Genomic DNA, 20,416 nt, shown 5'->3' on the forward strand with positions numbered 1-20,416 from the left:
TCTGCATACCTGCATCCACCCCCCCCCCCCCCCCAACACCTTGAGAGCAAAACATTTTAGCACCCCCCCCCCCCCCCCCCGTCTAATTGGCCTCACAACTGCAGACCACATGTATGGCGTCTTGTGGGCGAGTGGTTTGCTGATGTCAACGTTGTTAAAAGAGTGCCCCATGGTGGCGTGGGGTTTTGGTATGGGCAGGCATAAGCTATGGATAACGAACACAATTTAATTTTATCAATGGCAATTTGAATGCACTGCGATACCGTGATAAGATAATGAGGCCCATTGTCATACCCTTCATCTACCTCATATTTCAGCATGATAATGCACATGGGGCCGTGCGCTGCATAAGGCAAATGGTCACACCAGATACTGACTGGTTTTCTGATTCACACCCCTTTAAGGTATCGGTGACCAACATATGCATATCTGTATTCACAGTCATGCAAAATCCATAGATTAGGGTTTTATTTATTTATTTAAAATTAACTGACTTCCAAGTCAAGTCAAATCACAATTGCAGCATTTGGTTAAAAATAAGATCTAGATGTTTTGACCATATCGTCCAGCCCTACAGTGGCAAGAAAAAGTAGGTGAACCTATTGGAATTACCTGGATTTCTGCATAAATTGGTCATACAATTTGATCTGACCTTCATCTAGGTCACAACAATAGACAAACACAGTCTGCTTAAACTAAACACAAACAATTATACGTTTTTATGTCTTTATTGAACATACCGTGTAAACATTCACAGTGCAGGGTGGGAAAGGTATGTGAACCCTTGGATTTAATAACTGGTTGACCCTCCTTTGGCAGCAGTAACCTCAATCAAACGTTTTCTGTAGTTACGGATCAGACCTGCACAACGGTCAGGAGGAATTTTGGACCATTCTTCTTTACAAAACGGTTTCAGTTCAGCAATATTCTTGGGATGTCTGGTGTGAACTGCTCTCGAGCTCAAGCCACAGCATCTCAATCAGGTTGATGGCAGGACTCTGATTGGGCCACTCCAGAAGGCGTATTTTCTTCTGTTGAAGACATTCTGTTGTTGATTTACTTCTGTGTTTTGGGTCGTTGTCATGTTGCATCACCCAAATTCTGTTGAGATTCAATTGGCGGACAGATAGCCTAACATGCTTCTGCAAAATGTCTTGATAAACTTGTGAATTCATTTTTACGTCGAAGATAGCAAGCTGTCCAGGCCCTGAGGCAGCAAATCAGCCCCAAACCATGATGTTCCCTCCACCATACTTTAGAGTTGGGATGAGGTTTTGATGTTGGTGTGCTGTGGTAACAGTAAATGTGTCTTACTGTGGACTGATGAACATAAAGGCTTTTAGAGATACTTTTGTAACCCTTTCCAGCTTTATGCAAGTCAACAATTCTTAATCTTAGGTCTTCTGATATCTCTTTTGTACGAGGCATTGTTCACATCAGACAATGCTTCGTGTGAATAGCAAACTCAAATTTTGAACGTTTGTTTTTTATTGGGCAAGGCAGCTCTAACCAACATCTCCAATCTCATCTCATTGATTGGACTCCAGGTTAGCTGACTCCTGACTCCAATTATCCTTTGGAGAAGTCATTAGCCTAGGGGTTCAGATACTTTTTTACAACCGACACCAAATTATGTATTCAATATAGACAAGAAAAATACAATAATTTGTGTGTTATTAGTTTAAGCAGACTGTGTTTGTCACAACAATAGACTTAGATGAAGATCATATAAAATTTTATGACCAATTTATGTAACCGCACACTGCACCTGATAGTATCACTGATATTTAATAAGCTTACGTATCGGCCTCACGGCCTTCGTCAGAGCTTTTGTGATTTAAAAAAAAATGTGCACCCTTATGTAGTCCTAGCCTCTCCCACACATCGAATGGGGTTGAAGGCAAAGGGAAAAACAAATAAGTGCTACCAAATATAACAATATGCATTTCATACATTTTACAAAAGTGTATAAATAAGACGTATGAAACACGTCTGTAAAATCACAATGAGGACATAGCAAGTTTTCATTAGTCATTGGGTACATCGTACGAAAAACAGAGAAACCTTAAATAGGCACATAAGATTTCTCTGTGATATGATAGACGTCATATTGCCCTGCCTTAAATTCTACATATTTTGCCATAGGGTGGAGGAAAATGTTTGCCGTTTTTAATGTGATAACTGATGATCAATGGGCCCCACTTCGGTCAGTAATTCGAACATGCTTAGATAGCTGGCTGCTACACTAACTTATAATATTTGTTGCTGACATTGGCTAATTGAGTGACTGCTGATGCACAACCAAATTTCAAAATTGCAGCTTGTGTATTCTAACTCTCAACAGTATGTGGCGACCCCCACTGAGCCCCACCCCCATCTTACATGTTTTATTAAATGTTTTTAAATTGGTCCGCGGGTCTACAAAAGGCTGCGGCAGTTACCCATCCCTGCTGTAGAGGTATCGTCCCCAGAGCAGTGCTGAGTCTTTCTGTGTGACTACATCTGAGGAGAAACAAACAAAGCCAGCCAGAGTTATACCTGCCTGCCTGCTGACTCTGGAGTGGAAGCCGAAAGGGCACAGGCTCAGCATAAAGGAGCAGTCATCTCAAATGTGGAGACTGACTGAGACAGCATAATTTTTCTGACAGCTAGGCCTACTGCAGTATACCACCCTGCATCTATGGCTGGGCAATAAATCTAATTAATTTGATTAACTTGAATGTACAGTGCATTCGGAAAGTATTCAGACCCCTTGACTTTTTCCACATTTTGTTACATTACAGCCCTGGTGTTGAGGGGGATAGGAAGGTGCAGAGTGCACACAGCACAACAGGAGCAAAGGAGACGAGACCAACAAGACCAACTCATTAAAAAATATATAGATATATACTTGATTCTTGCAATACAGGCATTTTGTGCATTGCACTAAAACATACAGTGCATTTGGAAAATATTCACACCCCTTGACATAACATTTTGTTACGTTACAGCCTTATTCTAAAATGGATGAAATAGTTTTTCCCCTTCATCAAATCGACAAACAATACACCATAATGACCAAGCAAAAACAGATTTTTAGAAATGTTTACAAACGTATTACAATTTAAAAACAAATATTCCATTTACATAAGTGTTCAGACCCTTTACTCAGTACTTTGTTGATGCACCTTTGGCAGCGATTACAGCCTCAAGTCTTCTTGGGTATGACGCTACAAGCTTGTCACACCTGTATTTGGGGAGTTTCTCCCATTCTTCTGTGCGGATCCTCTCAAGCTCTGTCAGGTTGGCTGGGGAGCATTGCTGCACAGCTTTTTTCAGGTCTCTCAGATATGTTTGATCGGGTTCAAGTCCAGGCTCTGGCTGGGCCACAAGGACATTGAGACTTGTCCTAAAGCCACTCCTGCATTGTCTTGGCTGTGTGGTTAGGGTCGTTGTCCTGTTGGAAGGTGAACCTTCACCCCAGTCAGAGTCTAAGCTCTCTAGAGCAGGTTTTCATCAAGGATCTCTGTACTTTGCTCCGTTCATCTTTCCCTTGATCCCGACTAGTCTCCCAGTCCCTGCTGCTGAAAAACATCCCCACAGCATGATACTGCCACCCACATGCGTCGCTGTAGGGATAGTGCAAGGTTTACTCCAGACAAGACACTTGGCATTCAGGCCATCTTGGTATCATCAGACCAGAAAATCTTGTTTCTCATGGTCTGAGAGTCCTTTAAGTGCCTTTTGGCAAACTCCAAGTGGGCTGCCATGTGCCTTTTACCGAGGAATGGCTTGGTCAGGTCACTCTACCATAAAGGCCGGATCGATGGAGTGCTGCAGAAATGGTTGTCCTTCTGGGAGTTTCTCCCATCTCCAAAGAGGAACTTTTGAGGTCTGTCAGAATGAACATTGGGTTCTTGGTCACCTCCCTGACCAAGGCCCTTCTCCCCTGATTGCTCAGTCCTGTCTTGGAGCTCTACGGAAAATTCCTTCAACCTCATGGCTTGGTTTTTGCTCTGGCATGCACTGTCAACTGTGGGACCTTATATAGAGAGTTGTGTGTCTTTCCAAATCATGTTCAATAAATTGGATTTACCACAGGTGGACTCCAATCAAGTTGTATAATTGGTACACTTACTGGAGAGCTCTTTTGTCTACACCCATTCAGCATCATTCACACCCTCTTAAGCATTAGCCCCACCCATCTCTTTAAGGATTCACATGTGAGGCCATGTACTAAACAACCAAAAATTTCAAGACTAAAAGCTGGTTATACTATGGGTGTGCTTGTAATTGTAATCTGGAGTGCCAGAGTGTGCTCTGGGAATTCGTAAACTAAGAGAATTGTCAGATTGTCCATTCGTAAATTCAGAGCGTTTCGCTCTCAGAGCGTTCAGAGCGCACACTGGAAGCTCCGGCCGAGGAGTAGGGTTGATCAGAGCGTTCTGACCTAACAAGCACCTAAGCTAACTGGCTAACGTTGGCTAGCTACTTCCAGAGACAAATGAGAGAACAGCTCACTGACCATTTTACTCACCCTAGCAGAGCTGGTTAGTTTAGACATGTAGCTAGCTAGCAAAAGAATAAACCATAATCCCAACTGATAACATTACTACCCTGCATGAATCTGCAGGTAACCAACCAACCAGGTTCAATGTTAGCTAGCCTACAAATGGCTCTGAGATACAAATAATATTACTACACAGATCATACACGTAACGTAGCTAGCAAGCCAGCCAGATAATGTTAGCTAGCTAGCTAACAGTACACTTTAACTTGACTTTCTGACAAAATTAGAAACGTGTAATATCTGAAAATGTAGCTAGCTAGACTATCTTACCCATATACATGGATGGACGCACGCTACTCCCTCTCTGTCATAGATGCCATGGTAGCTCTTATTTTGAAGATGTAAAAACACCTGTCTCCGGATTACAACAGCTTTCGGTGTGTTCTCTTTTCTACTCCATCTGTATATTTGCAATCAAATGCCTTAGCTGTCATACTCTAATTCCACTGATTTCAAAGCTCGGTCTTCCAGAAAGAGGATATTAACACTTATGTCGATCTACTACGTGATATCTTTCAAAAAAAGCTGCGTTAGAAAGGACTACCTACACACACTGAGGAGCACATGCTATAGACAGAAGCGTGCTACATGGCAGACCCGAACTCATCTCTCAGTATGTCCAGCCCACTCATTATTTCAGCCAATCATAGCTAGTGGAAAGGTTGCTGACTTTTCCATGGCTAAACCAACTAGGCTTGTAATTTAATTTGATTTGTATTTACAGATGGCATACACGTTTGTTGTTAAGGCACATGAAAGTCCACATGTTCCAGAAGGCATTTCTGCCAAAAAACATTACACTCAAATGGCTCTCCTGTGACATAGTGACGCGCGACATACACCTAGTTTCCTGAAACGAGTCACATATAATCAAGCAAATAGGTAAGTAACAAAACAGGTCTGGTGCGTTTAGGCAAAGTGACATCATGTAAACAAGTGTCTGCATTTGGCGTACCAGAGAACTAGGTAAATGCTTGTAGCAATGCTTCAGGAATTTGTACTGTAAAACACAACGCACGAACATAACCTCCTCCGCAGTATTGTTCTCATGCTAAGCCAATTGATGCAATTGATGCTACAAGGTGTAGTCCAAGCACCTGTGGTAAAATGGAGACAGTCAGTACTCAGCATGTAAGCTAGATACTGTACTCTATATCATCGACTGTATCCTTATGTAATACATGTATCACTAGCCACTTTAAACTATGCCACTTTGTTTACATACTCATCTCATTTGTACATACTGTACTCGATACCATCTACTGTATCTTGCCTATGCTGCTCTGTACCATCACTCATTCATATATCCTTATGTACATATTCTTTATCCCCTTACACTGTGTACAAGACAGTAGTTTTGGAATTGTTAGTTAGATTACTTGTTATTACTGCATTGTCGGAACTAGAAGCACAAGCATTTCGCTACACTCGCATTAACATCTGCTAACCATGTGTATGTGACAAATAAAATTAAATTTGATTTGATTTAGATGCAATAAAAAAAGAGCATCATTCCAATTTCTACTGAAAAACTGCATCAGCTTAACCTTGGACAGTTTGTGAGATCTGGAAATTGGGGCAGCTTATCTCTAGCTAGTACAGAGAGGAATGCTAGATAGCAGTATTCTCAGTTTGAAAGGCAAATCTTTCATCCCATATGGAAAATATTTAGCTAGATGAAGTAGACCAGGCATCATAGTTGTTTTCACATATAGTCCTCTTAAGAGAACCAATCTCGGTCATTTTTAAAGTGAACTCAGTTATTTTTCTATTCACACTAATCTTACTTTTGAATAAGGACTCAACTCATTTGCCAGTTCACTTCACCTATTTTCTGGTCCAAGTCCTCTTTGCATTCACATTGCTCTTTAGAAAAAGGAACCAGGATATTTTTCCCACATTACCTCAAATACTCTTGGTTTTTACAAAGTGCAGGGCAAGACATTTGATCAGAACGTATCGGACAGCTAAATATACCTACTTACATTTTGGAAGCTAATACATTGCATGTAGTTAAAATATGACCTAATAATTATAATCAGAAGATAATATTAACAAAATAAATAGCAGAGGGATACTGCAGATTAAATAATGCTGTAACTGAAAATTGTACACCCAATGTAAGCTACTGCCTAAGAACTAGCATTGATTTTCTACCCTTAGTTGCAATTCCAACCACATATGGTGTCTCCTCACACTATTCAAACCCCACAAACGATAAACAGCTTATGAACCTCTCTTAGCTTAAAGATCACATATTGCAAACAAATAATCTGAACATTGTGTCAGTAGGCTAAAAACACATACTACAAAAGGTATGCTGGTCGAACATCCCATTCTATAATCATGGACATTAATATGGAGTTGGTTCCCCCTTTGCTCCTCCACTTCTGGGTGTTCCACTATATGTTGGAACAATGCTGCGGGGACTTGCTTCCATTCAGCCCTGAGCATTAGTGAGATCGGGCATTGATGTTGGCCGATTAGGCCTGGCTCGCAGTCGGCGTTCCAATTCATCCCAAAGGTGTTCAGTGGGGTTGAGGTCAGGGCTCTGTGCAGGCCAGTCAAGTTCTTCCACACTGATCACAAAAAAACATTTCTGTATGGACCTCGCTTTGTGCACAGGGGCAGTGTCATGCTGAAAGAGGAAAGGGCCTTTCCCTAACTGTTGCCACAAAGTTGGAAGCACAGAATTGTCTAGAATGTCATTGTATGCTGCAGCGTTAAGATTTCCCTTCATTGGAACCATGAAAAACAGCCCCAGACCATTATTCCTCCTCCACCAAACTTTACAGTTAGCACAATGCAGTCAGGCAGGTAACGTTCTCCTGGCATCCTCCAAACCCAGATTTGTCAGTCGGACTGCCAGATGGTGAAGCATGATTCATCACTCCAGAGAACGCGTTTCCACTGCTCCAGAGTCCAATGGCGGTTTACACAACTCCAGCCGACTCTTGGCATTGTGTTCTTAGGCTTGTGTGTCGATGCTCAGCCATTGAAACCAGAGGCAGTTTGGAACTTGGCAGTGAGTGTTGCAACCGAGGACGGACAATTTTTACGCGCCACAGCACTCTGCGGTCAAGTTCTGTGAAATGTCATACATACATACATACATACATACATACATACATACATACATACATACATATACATATATATATATATATATATATATATATATACATATATATATATATATATATATATATATATATATATATAGACATTTTTGGGATCCTTGACAATTGTTAATCAATATCCAGAAAAGGCATGTTTTTTTTATCCACGAACCTGGACATCAACATCTCTCTTTCATGGCACCAATGTGCTGGGTTATGGCAGGGGCAATTGTGTTGCAGTAGTCTAGTGTGTGGTGTGGGAATAATGATAAGTCAACCTGGGGAGTTTTGTGTTCACATTCCCCTAAAAGAAAGTGAACCAGACCAGGCAATTCAAGCCAAGCAAACCGAACTTAGACCACCTCTTGAGATGATCTCAGTTCGGTTAGCTTCGGGGGCTCCTTTGAGGGGTCTGTGTTCCTTTGGATGTTCACACTGCACGAAAAATTAAGCGAACTGCACAGAGTTCACAAATTGTCAGCAGTTTAACCCAGAAAATAAACATTCTGCCATTAATCACAACACTTGGGATGTAGCATTTCTGACCAATGCAGTGGCAACACTAACCATCTTCATTTTGAAAATAATTGAAGCTCAAAATTGCGAAAAAGCTGATTCTGACATCCACACAAAACAATGGACGTCCCATCATAGAATGTAAAGTCGGTATTTGACAACTGGCTACTGTTTACACCTAGACCTTGGAAAAGCATCACAAAATCTTTGGCTTAGTTATAAAAATCTTTGGCATCCAATCCATGTAGCCAGCAGATCCAACCCGCTTGCTTACAGCTGCACTAGGGTCTTACAGCATTCCTGTGTATAGGAAGACACTGCGAAGCCGGTGCGAGATATGGCTCAGAAAACGTACCTCAATCCAGGGATGAGAAATGCGTTGTACTCAAATTTGTCCATTATCCCAAATGAAGTGTTAAACCGAGAAGATTGAACAAGTGCTAGTTTAAGTAAACTGCTGTTTTCATCCTCATGCTAGCTAGCAGTAGGAACAGCAGCTGTTATGGAATGCATGTATGGTTGAACAACAAAGAAGCTGATTGGCTGACACTGCCATTCCAAAATGGCTGCTGTTACCTAGTATGAGGATGAAAAAGCTAGTTTTAAAGAAAACTAGTAGTCTTTCAATCTTCTTGATGTAACAGTTGGAATAATGTGACGATTCGGAGTACAACGCATTTCCCATCCCTGGATTGAGGTACATTTTCCGAGCCATAGCTTGTGCAGGCTCGGTGGATGTCTTCATATACACAGGAATGCTGTCTGACCCTAGTGCAGATGTAAGAAAGTGGGACGGATCTGCTGGCTAGCATCCATGCAGCCTTCACAACTGGGTATCACCCTATTATTTCTGATGGTAAACCTTAACAATAACCCTTACCTAACCCAACCAGTTTTAAATGTCTACTTCAATTAAGTGACGTCAGATCGAAACGTCACAAGGATCAATATAGACTTCCTATTTCTGATACATGTCGCGAGCGCTCGCATCACAACATCAGCAGTTGCATTGAAATGTATAATCAGTGGTGAGGTGGCAAAACATCACATAACATACAGTAGAGTGAAACTGAGCGAAAGCAAGAGAGGAATTGCTAGCTATAACGTCAGACAGCCATAACTACCTCTTTGACTGGGGGGAATTTCTTCTTGCATTCCATTGACAGGGACCGCAGATCCGTCTGCATGTTCTCGAGTAATTTCTTCACCGCTTCGGGGCTACTAGTCGACATTTTGGATTATGTATTCGGCCCAAATATCAAATCTTGAAATAATAATGAATACAATCGTAAGATACTGGTTCCCGGCCTACTTATTCAGCCCCTTTGAAAACGAAAAACGGTATGGACCTCAGCAAGCGTCCACTGACACAAGTCAATATTCCAGTTTTCTACTTTGCCCATACAGAATGGAAGGGATGACACAGGCATAAACTTGTCCACAACAAAAACGCCTAGACGGTGGTGTCATAGATTATCATCACTAGCACAATTCTAGTGACATTTATATGGTGAATATTTATCAGTTTCACCCGTAGTTCTTACAGCTCCAGCAGTCACCATTGCAAGCACCGTTTCAATCCCACAATGCTTTGGTAGACATTGGGAAAATCTCAATTGTTTTCGCCTTGCGCCTCTCTCCTCGCTCATCTTCTACTTCTCAAAACCCATTGGAGAAGAAGGTCAGAGGGGCGGAACCTCTGGCTTTCTCATCCAATGGCTTTTGAGTAGCAGAGGAGTAACGAGGACGTGAGGTTAACTTTTGAGACCATCCCATTGACACGTCACTTGCACTAAGGTAAACATGACCGGATTCCAGCAGAATAATTCCAGCGTCCTCTAGTGGAGTAATACAAACAAATTAATGTAGTATTTTGTAAGGCAATGTACAGGTAACTGCCAAAATAAATGAGGGATCAATGAAAGATACAAAGTATATTGAAAGCAGGTCTGAGTTAATTACATAATTAACACCTCATCATGCCACAGACAACGCAATCGCAATCCCACTGCACACTGCCTTCACCCATCTGGACAAGAGGAAAACCTATGTAAGAATGCTGTTCATCGACTACAGCTCAGCATTTAACACCATAGTACCCTCCAAACTCGTCATTAAGCTCGAGACCATGGGTCTCGATCCCGCCCTGTACAACTGGGTCCTGGACTTCCTGACGGGCCGCCCCCAGGTGGTGAGGGTAGGTAACAACATCTCCACCCCGCTGATCCTCGACACTGGTGCCCCACATGGGTGCGTTATCAGCCCCCTCCTGTACTCCCTGTTCACCCATGACTGCGTGGCCATGTGTAACAGTATAACTTTAGACCATCCCCTCGCCCATACCCAGGCGCGAACCAGGGACCCTCTGCGCACATCAACAACAGTCACCCACGAAGCATCGTTACCCATCGCTCCACAAAAGCCGCGGCCCTTGTAGAGCAAGGGGAACAACTACTTCAAGGCACATTAACAACAGTCACCCACGAAGCATCGTTACCCATCGCTCCACAGAAGCCGTGGCCCTTGCAGAGCAAGGGGAACCACTACTTCAAGGTCTCAGAGCAAGTGACGTCACCGATTGAAATGCTATTTTAGCGCGCACCACCGCTAACTAAGCTAGCCGTTTCACATCCGTTACACATGCACGCCTCCAACTCAATCATCAAGTTTGCAGAGGACACTACAGTGGTAGGCTTGATTATCAACAACGATGAGACGGCCTACAGGGAGGAGGTGAGGGCCCTCGGAGTGTGGTGTCAGGAAAATAACCTCACACTCAATGTCAACAAAACAAAGGAGATGATCGTGGACTTCGGGAAACAGCAGAGGGAGCAGCCCCCTATCCACATCGACGGGACAGTAGTGGAGAAGATGGAGAGTTTTAAGTTCCTCTGCGTACACATCACGGACAAACTGAAATGGTCCACCCACACAGACAGCGTGGTGAAGGCACAGCAGCGCCTCTTCAACCTTAGGAGGCTGAAGAAATTTGGCTTGTCACCATAAACACTCAGAAACTTTTACAGATGCACAATCAAGAGCATCCTGTTGTGTTGTATCACCGCCTGGTACAGCAACTGCTCCGCCCACAACCGTAAGGCTCTCCAGAGGGTAGTGAGGTCTGCACAACACATCACCAGGGGCAAATTATCTGCCCTCCAGGACACCTACACCACCCGATGTCACAGGAAGGCCAAAACTATCATCAAGGACAACAAACTGACCTAGCCTTCTGGATGATACTGCCTGTTCACCCCGCTATCATCCAGAAGGCGAGGTCAGTACAGGTGCATTAAAGCGGGGACCGAGAGACTGAAAAACAGCTTCCATCTCAAGGCCATCAGACTGTTAAACAGCCAACATTGAGTGGCTGCTGCCAACATACTGACTCATCTCTAGCCACTTTAATAAGGGAAAAATTGATGTAATAAATGTATCACTAGCCACTTTAAACAATGCCACTTTATATAATGTTTACATACCCTACATTACTCATCTCATATGTATATACTGTACTCTATACCATCTACTGCATCTTGCCAATGCCGTTCGGCCATCGCTCATTCAAATGTTTTTATGTACATATTCTTATTCATTCCTTTACACTTTTGTGTATAAGGTAGTTGTTGTGAAATTGTTAGGTTATATTACTTGTTAGATATTACTGCATGGACAGAACTAGAAGCACAAGCATTTCGCTACACTCGCATTAACATCTGCTAACCATGTGTATGTGACAAATAACATTTGATTTGATTTGCTTAGTGTCATGTATAAAAATGCCCAGTTGCTCATTATTGTGGGTACCATGGTTGGAAGAAGAGAACTCAGTGATGTTGAAAGAGGGGTCTCAAAGGAGCATAGGGTTGAAAGGGGGTTGGTCTCTCTCTCAATTCAATATAAGGGCTTTATCTCTCTCTATCTCTCTCTGTCACCAGATCTCAACCCCATTGAACACTTATAGGAGATTCTGGAGCGGCACCTGAGACAGTGCTTTGACAATCGTCAACCAAACACCAAATTATGGAGAATTTCTCATGGAAGAATGATGTCGCATCCCTCCAATAGAGCTTGTAGAAACTTGTAGAATCTATGCCAAGGCACATTGAAGCTGTTCTGGCAGTTCGTGGTGGCCCAACACCCCATTAAGACACTTTATGTTGGTGTTTCCTTTATTTTGGCAGTGCTCAATAGTAAACATGTTTTAAGATTTCTTTAGAGGAAAAATTAAAGGCCTACAGCACACACGGCAGGGTAGCCTAGTGGTTAGAGCGTTGGACTAGTAACCGGAAGGTTGCGAGTTCAAACCCCCGAGCTGACAAGGTACAAATCTGTCGTTCTGCCCCTGAACAGGCAGTTAACCCACTGTTCCCAGGCCGTCATTGAAAATAAGAATTTGTTCTTAACTGACTTGCCTGGTTAAATAAAGGTAAAATAAAAAAAAATAAAAACACATGGCTTGAAATAACTCATGTCTTTGATGATAATACTCTGCTTCCATCTGCTGGCCATTGGGATACATACAGTCTCTCTCTCTCTCTCTCATGGAACAGTCTTCAACAATCTTGGTGGAAAAGAATGAAAGCATGACACATAATTGTTTTTAAACTTTTAATATAAATGTTTTTATTTTACAATGTCAGTTGTAATGATACATGTGAACGGTATTCAGCTTTGCACTTCACTGGACATGTCGTTGGCAATACTGACGAACACATACTGGAAGTGTAAGAGCTTATACTTTTCAAAGTTGTTATTGTATGATATGGCAAAGTAGATGATGATATAATTAATTAATGAATAGGCCGCAATATAAGCAAATAACAGACTTTCTGAGACATTTCATTTTTCCAAGGTAAAAAGTATGAAACTCAAGTTCAGTATTACCGAAAAACTCTTTCTCTCCAGCTTCTCACCTCTAGGCTGCTCGCTATGATGGTATACTGTAGTGTACTGTACAATGATTTCAAATGCCAAAATTCTGTACAACAAAAATATATTTAACACAATCCATACTTTCACTAGTTTTTAAACTATGTTTGTCATGTGCTTTATCACATTTTGGACTTGGTATACAGTTTAGAAATATATATATATACGATTGTATACAGTTTTTTTTAAATCAAGCCAAGGATGAGAGCAAATATCCTGGTTTTACAATTCAAAGTACTTAAAAAACCTAACACAGGACTACCCACTGGGCAAAACAAATAGTTGAATCAACGTTGTTTCCACATCATTTCAACCCCCAAAATGTATGTGATGTTAAATCAATGAGGAGAATTTATTGGATTTGCAAAAAATTATCAACGTAGGGGCATTTTGTATTTTTGTCACCCAACTTTGAACCTAAATCCATTGACATGTTGAAAATTGTTGTTGATTTCATGTTGAATTCACGTTAGTTGACAACTCAACAAAATGTAAATCAAAACTAGACGTTGAACTGACGTCTGTGCCCAGTGGGTATGATTAAAATTCTAATACACAATGATTATATGTCCAAGTAAGCTTTTGAATCAAAGCAATACATTTACAGTATGTCTGACTTAATCCTAAACTCAAACAACAACCTTAGGCTAGCAAAGCCTATTCAGTCTGTTTTCTACAGGTTTATTTTACTCCTGCTATGTTAGGTTACTATAATAGAGACAGACACTTGGGCTTCAGACGTATTTTTGATGCAATTCTTCTGACATAAATCTGGAAATTAAACTGTATAGGTTGGCACTTGCCAATATATTAATCTAAAATCATAGTATTCGGAGGCAAAAAAAGTATACATTGAATTCTTGTTCAATTCTGCATTGCTTCTTGTAACCACAATGACATGGTGCTTTTAGTTGGCATGCGGTTATCGCATTCCTTTATTTTTTCCTTTATTTGTCGTCTAAACATGTTGTCAGCGAAGGTTTAGCATCCCGGGATAAATTAACTAACATATGGATCAGATTGATGTATTTACTATATCAACTGATATGACTGTAGCAGGTTCAACATAATGCCCTAAAATAATACCTCATCACAGTGTCTCTCACAGCTGAATAGAAATCAGGAGCAACCCTACATGAGAACGTGGTAGAGGGAGGACAGACGGAGGGATTATGTTGTAAAGCATTGTTACGATGTGCTGTATGAGGCAGTCCTTTCAACTAAGTCCTGAAATAAACATCACAATGTAACTGGACTGTATTCAACTGAAACTCTACGACTGTGCTTGGAAGGAAACATTTCATTCTGCCAGAAGCTAGAACTAACTGAAAAACAACTTGAAGTAGTATTCGTACAATACGTGCCGAGCTGAACATCAGAGATGTCCATGAAAAGAAGGAAAACAAAAAACACATCCTTAGAAAGCAGATGTGATCATCAGACAAACATTCTCAAGTCTCAACCACAATGGACATATAACTAATCACTGAATCACACCATTTCAATGTCTGCTACACTTCGTCATTGGCGAACTAAATCAGCACAACCCAGCTAGAGTTCCTGGTTGTTCAGGCAACAGTGTGAGGCAGAAGTGGCGAACAACTGTCCCGTGGATGGAAGTGTAGATGGAAGAGCCAGTAGCATTGAGTGTGTGAACATCAGTACATACACAATTTAACAACAGCACCTGAAACAGTAGTCTATATTGTCTCTGAGAGACCATGTAGGAGAGAAAGAGCCAGGGCACAGCAGCACCAGTGTCTCTGCATCTGTGCTCATTTGGCCGCAGTTGTGCAGTTATGAGGTATCGTTGAAGAGAGGTTTGGGACGGGCCCAAGGCAGATGCCATGTCGAGGGGAGGGACATGGGACCTCACAAGGCCTGGGTACACGTTCCCAGCTCTAGCAGTTGGACTCCTTCTCATTGACGGGAAAGTAGCCTTCCTTGGTGGGAGGGTGTCTCTGACGGAGGCTGTCCCCATCAGCAGCAAAGATGGCCAGCAGCTTCTCTTGTTCCTTCTTGGTTTTGGGTAAGTCAGTGGACGGTGTGGTCAGGATTATAAAGCGCTACAGAACAACAGAGGAAATAGACAAGACAAGATTGGTTTGTTGTATTGGTTTGTATATATTTCTAAATTACAGTAGCTTAAGCCCAAAAAATTGACAATAGTAAACAGAGAAAAAAGTCAGTGGGGGTAAGGAGTGAAAACAGTAGGTGGTGTGTGGGACTGACCTCCTTCAGGGTACCTTCCACAGAACACATTTTGATGACCACCCAGAGGGGGACACAGAGCATGGAGGACAGGGCCAGGAGCCAGCCCAGGCCATAGCCCCACCAGGGGTACACATACTCATTGTTGTACTTCAGAGGGGTGTACTTGATCAGGGAGAAGGCAAAAGTACCCTGCGGAGGTAAATAGTCCATCAGCTCTGTCTTCTTGACAGTCACTGTTTGCTACGTCCTAGGTTTATTCAAGGTTTTTTTGCATTTATTTAAAAATAACAATAGTGACTTGCTTTCATTTGAGATCTTACCACTTTCTAAAAAATCTTAGTAAATTTGATGAGCCTTGCTGTGCAATGGTAGATGCTTTTCAATAGTAACCACCAGAGGTCAATCCTCAGTCAAAAGACAGAACAGGGTTTTAGTTCAAAACTAAAAGACTCACTAAGCAGGTAGCAGGAGTGAAGAACATCCAGCAGTATTTGATAATAGGCCCAGGGCGGTAGCCAATCATGTCCTCGATGTTGTCATAGAAACGGTCAGCACCTACAGGAACAGTGAGGCAGGCATCAGCAAGGGACAGATACAAATGAGTACTGTGGGAATGTGTAAGGAATCTAACTGGTTGCTCAAAATAGTACTAATTCTCATCAAAAAAGTATTCAAAATGGTCCAATAATATCACATTCAGTTAGTTGTTCCACTCCCAGATGCCCTTTCACTTCTATGGAGAGAAGACTACTGCTGGAGCCCAGAGAATGGATGAACAGTTAGTTGTTCCACTCCCAGATGCCCTTTCACTTCTATGGAGAGAAGACTACTGCTGGAGCCCAGAGGATGGATGAACAGTTAGTTGTTCCACTCCCAGATGCCCTTTCACTTCTACGGGGAGAAGACTACTGCTGGAGCCCAGAGGATGGATGAACAGTGCTTATGTCGTCAATTAAAATACCCCATTTGTCATGCTAATGCCCCCCTCAACACATACCCAAATAACTTGGCTAAACACTCACCATAAATCCAAGCAATGCAAACTGTCTCAAAGACAGCCACAAAGAGCAGGCACATCCCACTGGCAGCATAGTAGTCAAAGAGTTGGAAGACGTACATGCCTCCCTGGAGAGAAACATGTGTTACGTTACGGCAGGGCAGCTAGGGACACTCTCTCTGTTTTATCAAGGCCACACGTAGAGCAACGTGCAGATGCAAGAAAACATATAGCTCTTTTTGGGGAACATTAATTCTGATTATGAAGTTTAGCCTCCGTATATGGTCTACGATGTATGTAACAATATACGTTATAGAGCATACATTAGAGAGGCTATACTTCATACACAGACTGAATGTTCCCCAAAAGGAGCTAATTGTATTCCTGATGTCAGTATCTTATGGTCGAATGGCTCTTTTTTTAGCAAGTGTAGTAACTTTCACTCAAAGCCCTTAATGAAAGCCTTTGGGATTTCATTGTTGTTTATGAAGACAAGTGAAAGTTTCTGCCACTGTGCAGTTCTGAGACATGACCATAGGTAATTGGAGTCAGAGCGGAGAGTTGGGGTCAGAGCCAGGGTCAGCCATTTTATCAGCTACCCTTGACCAATTGGGGTGCTAGGGGGCACTGTGGACAGTGGCATACCTCGGTCAGCATGATGAGACCCATGAGGAAGGAGAAGATGGCAACCGCCAGAATGAAGAGCTCTCTGCGGTTCTTACGACGGAACGTTTTAGGGTACATATCCACCATGGCCGTCACCAGACTCTCCACACACACAAACTGCAGGAGGGGAGACAACAGAGGGGATGCTTTGTTACAGATAAAGAAAAACACCATTGTGGACATTGTTAGAGGCAGAGTTTGAACGCATTGTGTGTGCGTGTGTGTGCGTGTGTGTGTGTGTGTGTGTGTGTGTGTGTGTGTGTGTGTGTGTGACAAATGGTTTGATGAAGAATGTGAAAACCCAAGAAAGAAATTACTTTTGAGTCATTTAGCAGACACTCTTATCCAGAGCAACTTACAGTAGTTTCATACTGGTCCCCCGTGGGAAGCAAACTCACAACCCTGGCATAACAAGCGCCATTCTCTACTAACTGAGCAACACAGATGATGAGTGAGAGGAGACAGAGAGTGGAGAGACAGACAGACCGAGGCAGGGAGAGAGAGACAGAGAGCGAGACAGACAGACTCACAACCACTTCTCCAGACAGCGAGAGAGGAAAAAGACAGACCGAGGCAGGGAGGCAGAGAGAGAGAGAGACAGAGAGAGACAGAGACAGGCAGAGACAGACAGACAGACAGACAGACAGACAGACAGACAGACAGACGGACAGACAGACAGACAGACAGGCAGGCAGGCAGGCAGGCAGGCAGTGAGAGACAGACACAGAGACAGAGACAGACAGACAGACAGTGAGATAGGAGAAAGACAGACAGACAGACAGACAGAGAGACAGACAGAGAGGAGACAGAGAGGAGACAGAGCTGTTCTAGTCTCACCTGGCTGTCCAGCCCCAGAAAGACGATCATGATGAAGAAGAAACAGGCCCAGAGAGGAGAGAAGGGCATCATAGACACAGCACGGGGGTATGCTATGAAGGCTAGACCAGGACCTGGGGCACAGAGGGTTATAACAGGTCATAGAGGAGTCCTAACAGGTCATAACAGGTCATTACAGACTTGTCATTCCGTGAGCAGGACTTTGGATCCGTATTGCAACAACAACCTCTACCCGACTGTATTCTAAACTATTAGGTAATCTCTGAACCTTGAAAGTTGACTTCTAAATATTAACATGTCTAATCATCAAGTTCAAGGCGAGCAGGAACTGGCTAGACATGCGCCCTACTCTGCGCCACCATCTTAAGGACCATTAGGCACCATTACTCACCATTAATCACCATTACTCACCATTAAGCACCATTACGCACCATTAAGTACCATTAAGCACCATTACACACCATTACAGAGAGAGCGAGAGAGTGGTGGCAGGTAACGTAGTGGTTAGAGTGTTGGACTAGAAACCGGAAAGTTGCAAGATCGAATCCCTGAGCTGACAAGGTAAAAATCTGTTGTTCTGCCCTTGAACAAGGCAGTTAACCCACTGTTCCTAGGCTGTCGTTGAAGATAATAATTTGTTCTTATCTGACTTGCCTAGTAAAATAAAAAAAAATAAGCACCAGGGTCGTGCTTATGTTGTGGGATGTTGAGCTAACGTAGGCTAATGCGATTAGCATGAGGTTGTAAGCAACAAGAAAATCTCCCAGGACATAGACATATCTAATATTGACAGAAAGCTTAAATTCTTGTTAATCTAACTGCACTGTCAAATTTACAGTAGCTATTACAGTGAAAGAATACCATGCTATTGTTTGAGGAGAGTGCACAGTTTTCAACATTAGGCACATTTGGGCAGTCTTGATACAACATTTTCAACAGAAATGCTATGGTTCATTGGATCACTCTAAAACGTTGCACATACACTGCTGCCATTTAGTTGCCAAAATCTAAATTGCAGCTGGGCTGGAAAAATCCATGATGGCCTTTCGATTGCATTTCAAAGATGATGGTACAAAAAAAATACAAAAGAACGGTTGTTTTTTTCTTTGTATTATCTTTTACCAGATCTATTGTGTTAAAAAAAAATAGGTCCGATCCTGAAGAGGTTTTAAGCACCATTACACACCATTAAGCATCATTAAACACCATTAAGCATCATTACTCACCATTAAGCACCATTACGCAGCATTACTCACCAATATGCACCATTAAGCACCAATACAGCACAGTAAAGGGTTTTTCTTTTGAACAGTGTGGGGAATTTACAGTCAATAGCCGCTCACTTGGGGTAGAAATTCTACTTTGACATACTCAGTTCTAGTATTGTTGAAATTCAACAGATGATTCCATCTGACAGCACAAGCACGTACACTTTTTCCAATTGTGGAAAACCATACATTCTTTCCCAACGATGATGTAGAAATTGACTGTCTAGAATGGTTTGTGTGTAACGCTCTTTTACAAGGACTACTAACCTGATTCTGCCACCTCTGAGATGGGCACATTTTGCTCATAAGACATGAAGCCCAGGATGGAGAAGATGGCAAAGCCAGCCACGAAACTGGTCCCACTGTTCAGGAAGCATAACGACAAGCAATCTCTGTAAACCCAGAGAGGCAGTCGTCAGGAAGACGTAGACCATAACAACAGATACTGTACCACACACTAACCCCTTGAAAACTTCAAAGCAGAATCACTAAAACTTTACAGCTTCAAAGCAGAATCAGATACTGTCAGAATGCAGATCAATATACAAAACTGATGGTTAGGTCATTAGGGTATAAAACAAAACTGACTGTTAGGTCATTAGGGTATAAAACAGAACTGATGGTTAGGTCATCAGGGTATAAAACAGAACTGAAGGGTTGGGTCATTAGGGTATAAAACAGAACTGACGGTTAGGTCATTAGGGTATAAAACAGAACTGACGGTTAGGTCATTAGGGTATAAAACAGAACTGATGGTTAGGTCATTAGGGTATAAAACAGAACTGGTGGTTAGGTCATTAGGGTATTAAACAGAACATATCACTTCTCTGTTTAATCTTATCAGAGACACTTCTGCTTATTGTTTCAATAATCTCAGTCTTATCTAATTAGGTGAGGTAGGAGGTGGGGTGTACAATACAGTAGAGTAGAGCAGAGTACAGTACAGTATAGCACAGTACAGAAGAGAAGAGCAGAGTACAGTAAAGTAGAGCAGAGTACAGTACAGTATAGAACAGTACAGAAGAGTAGAGCAGAGTACAGTAAAGTAGAGCAGAGTACAGTACAGTATAGAACAGTACAGAAGAGTAGAGCAGAGTACAGTAAAGTAGAGCAGAGTACAGTATAGCACAGTACAGAAGAGTAGAGCAGACTGGGAGGTAGAGGTGTAAGTGTGTGTTCTGAGGTGAGCCCTGACCTGTAGCAGTTGTTGTTGTACTTGTTGTAGCTCCCCAGGGCAGTCAGACACCCCAGACAGATGGCATACGAGAAGAAGATCTGAGTCCCTGCATCCATCCATACCTAGAAAGAACAGGAAGAA

The 20,416-nt window shown here is 42.3% G+C and overlaps 2 protein-coding genes across 14 annotated transcripts in view; both read right to left on the reverse strand.

Moving 5' to 3' along the window:
* LOC110522742 (protein MON2 homolog) overlaps positions 1-9,852 on the reverse strand; it is a 59,781-nt gene extending 49,929 nt beyond the window's left edge. For 4 of the 10 annotated variants that reach the window (XM_090231273.1, XM_090231271.1, XM_090231272.1 and 1 more), the window contains exon 1: positions 9,309-9,777. Coding sequence is in view for 6 of the 10 variants with exons in the window: in XM_036969115.2 (XP_036825010.2) it covers positions 9,309-9,416 (108 nt within the window). In the remaining 4 variants the exon portion in view is untranslated. Of the gene's footprint in view, positions 1-9,308 lie in introns of all 10 variants that reach the window. The other 6 variants (XM_036969116.2, XM_090231268.1, XM_036969112.2 and 3 more) reach the window with 3 other exon arrangements.
* A 2,929-nt stretch (positions 9,853-12,781) lies between these two features.
* Positions 12,782-20,416, reverse strand: part of LOC110521389 (sodium- and chloride-dependent GABA transporter 2) — a 47,764-nt gene continuing 40,129 nt past the window's right edge. For all 4 annotated transcript variants that reach the window (XM_021598919.3, XM_021598918.3, XM_090231278.1 and 1 more), the window contains 8 exons: positions 20,294-20,397; positions 19,366-19,490; positions 17,831-17,943; positions 16,973-17,110; positions 16,353-16,455; positions 15,785-15,885; positions 15,349-15,519; positions 12,782-15,182 (listed from right to left, as the gene is read on the reverse strand). In XM_021598919.3, the coding sequence (XP_021454594.1) occupies positions 15,018-15,182; positions 15,349-15,519; positions 15,785-15,885; positions 16,353-16,455; positions 16,973-17,110; positions 17,831-17,943; positions 19,366-19,490; positions 20,294-20,397 (1,020 nt within the window). In that variant the 3' untranslated portion in view covers positions 12,782-15,017. The remainder of the gene's footprint in view (positions 15,183-15,348; positions 15,520-15,784; positions 15,886-16,352; positions 16,456-16,972; positions 17,111-17,830; positions 17,944-19,365; positions 19,491-20,293; positions 20,398-20,416) is intronic.

The sequence above is a fragment of the Oncorhynchus mykiss genome, chromosome 4 (assembly GCF_057628025.1).
Source record: "Oncorhynchus mykiss isolate SJ-2025 chromosome 4, ASM5762802v1, whole genome shotgun sequence".
Classification (NCBI taxonomy): domain Eukaryota; kingdom Metazoa; phylum Chordata; class Actinopteri; order Salmoniformes; family Salmonidae; genus Oncorhynchus; species Oncorhynchus mykiss.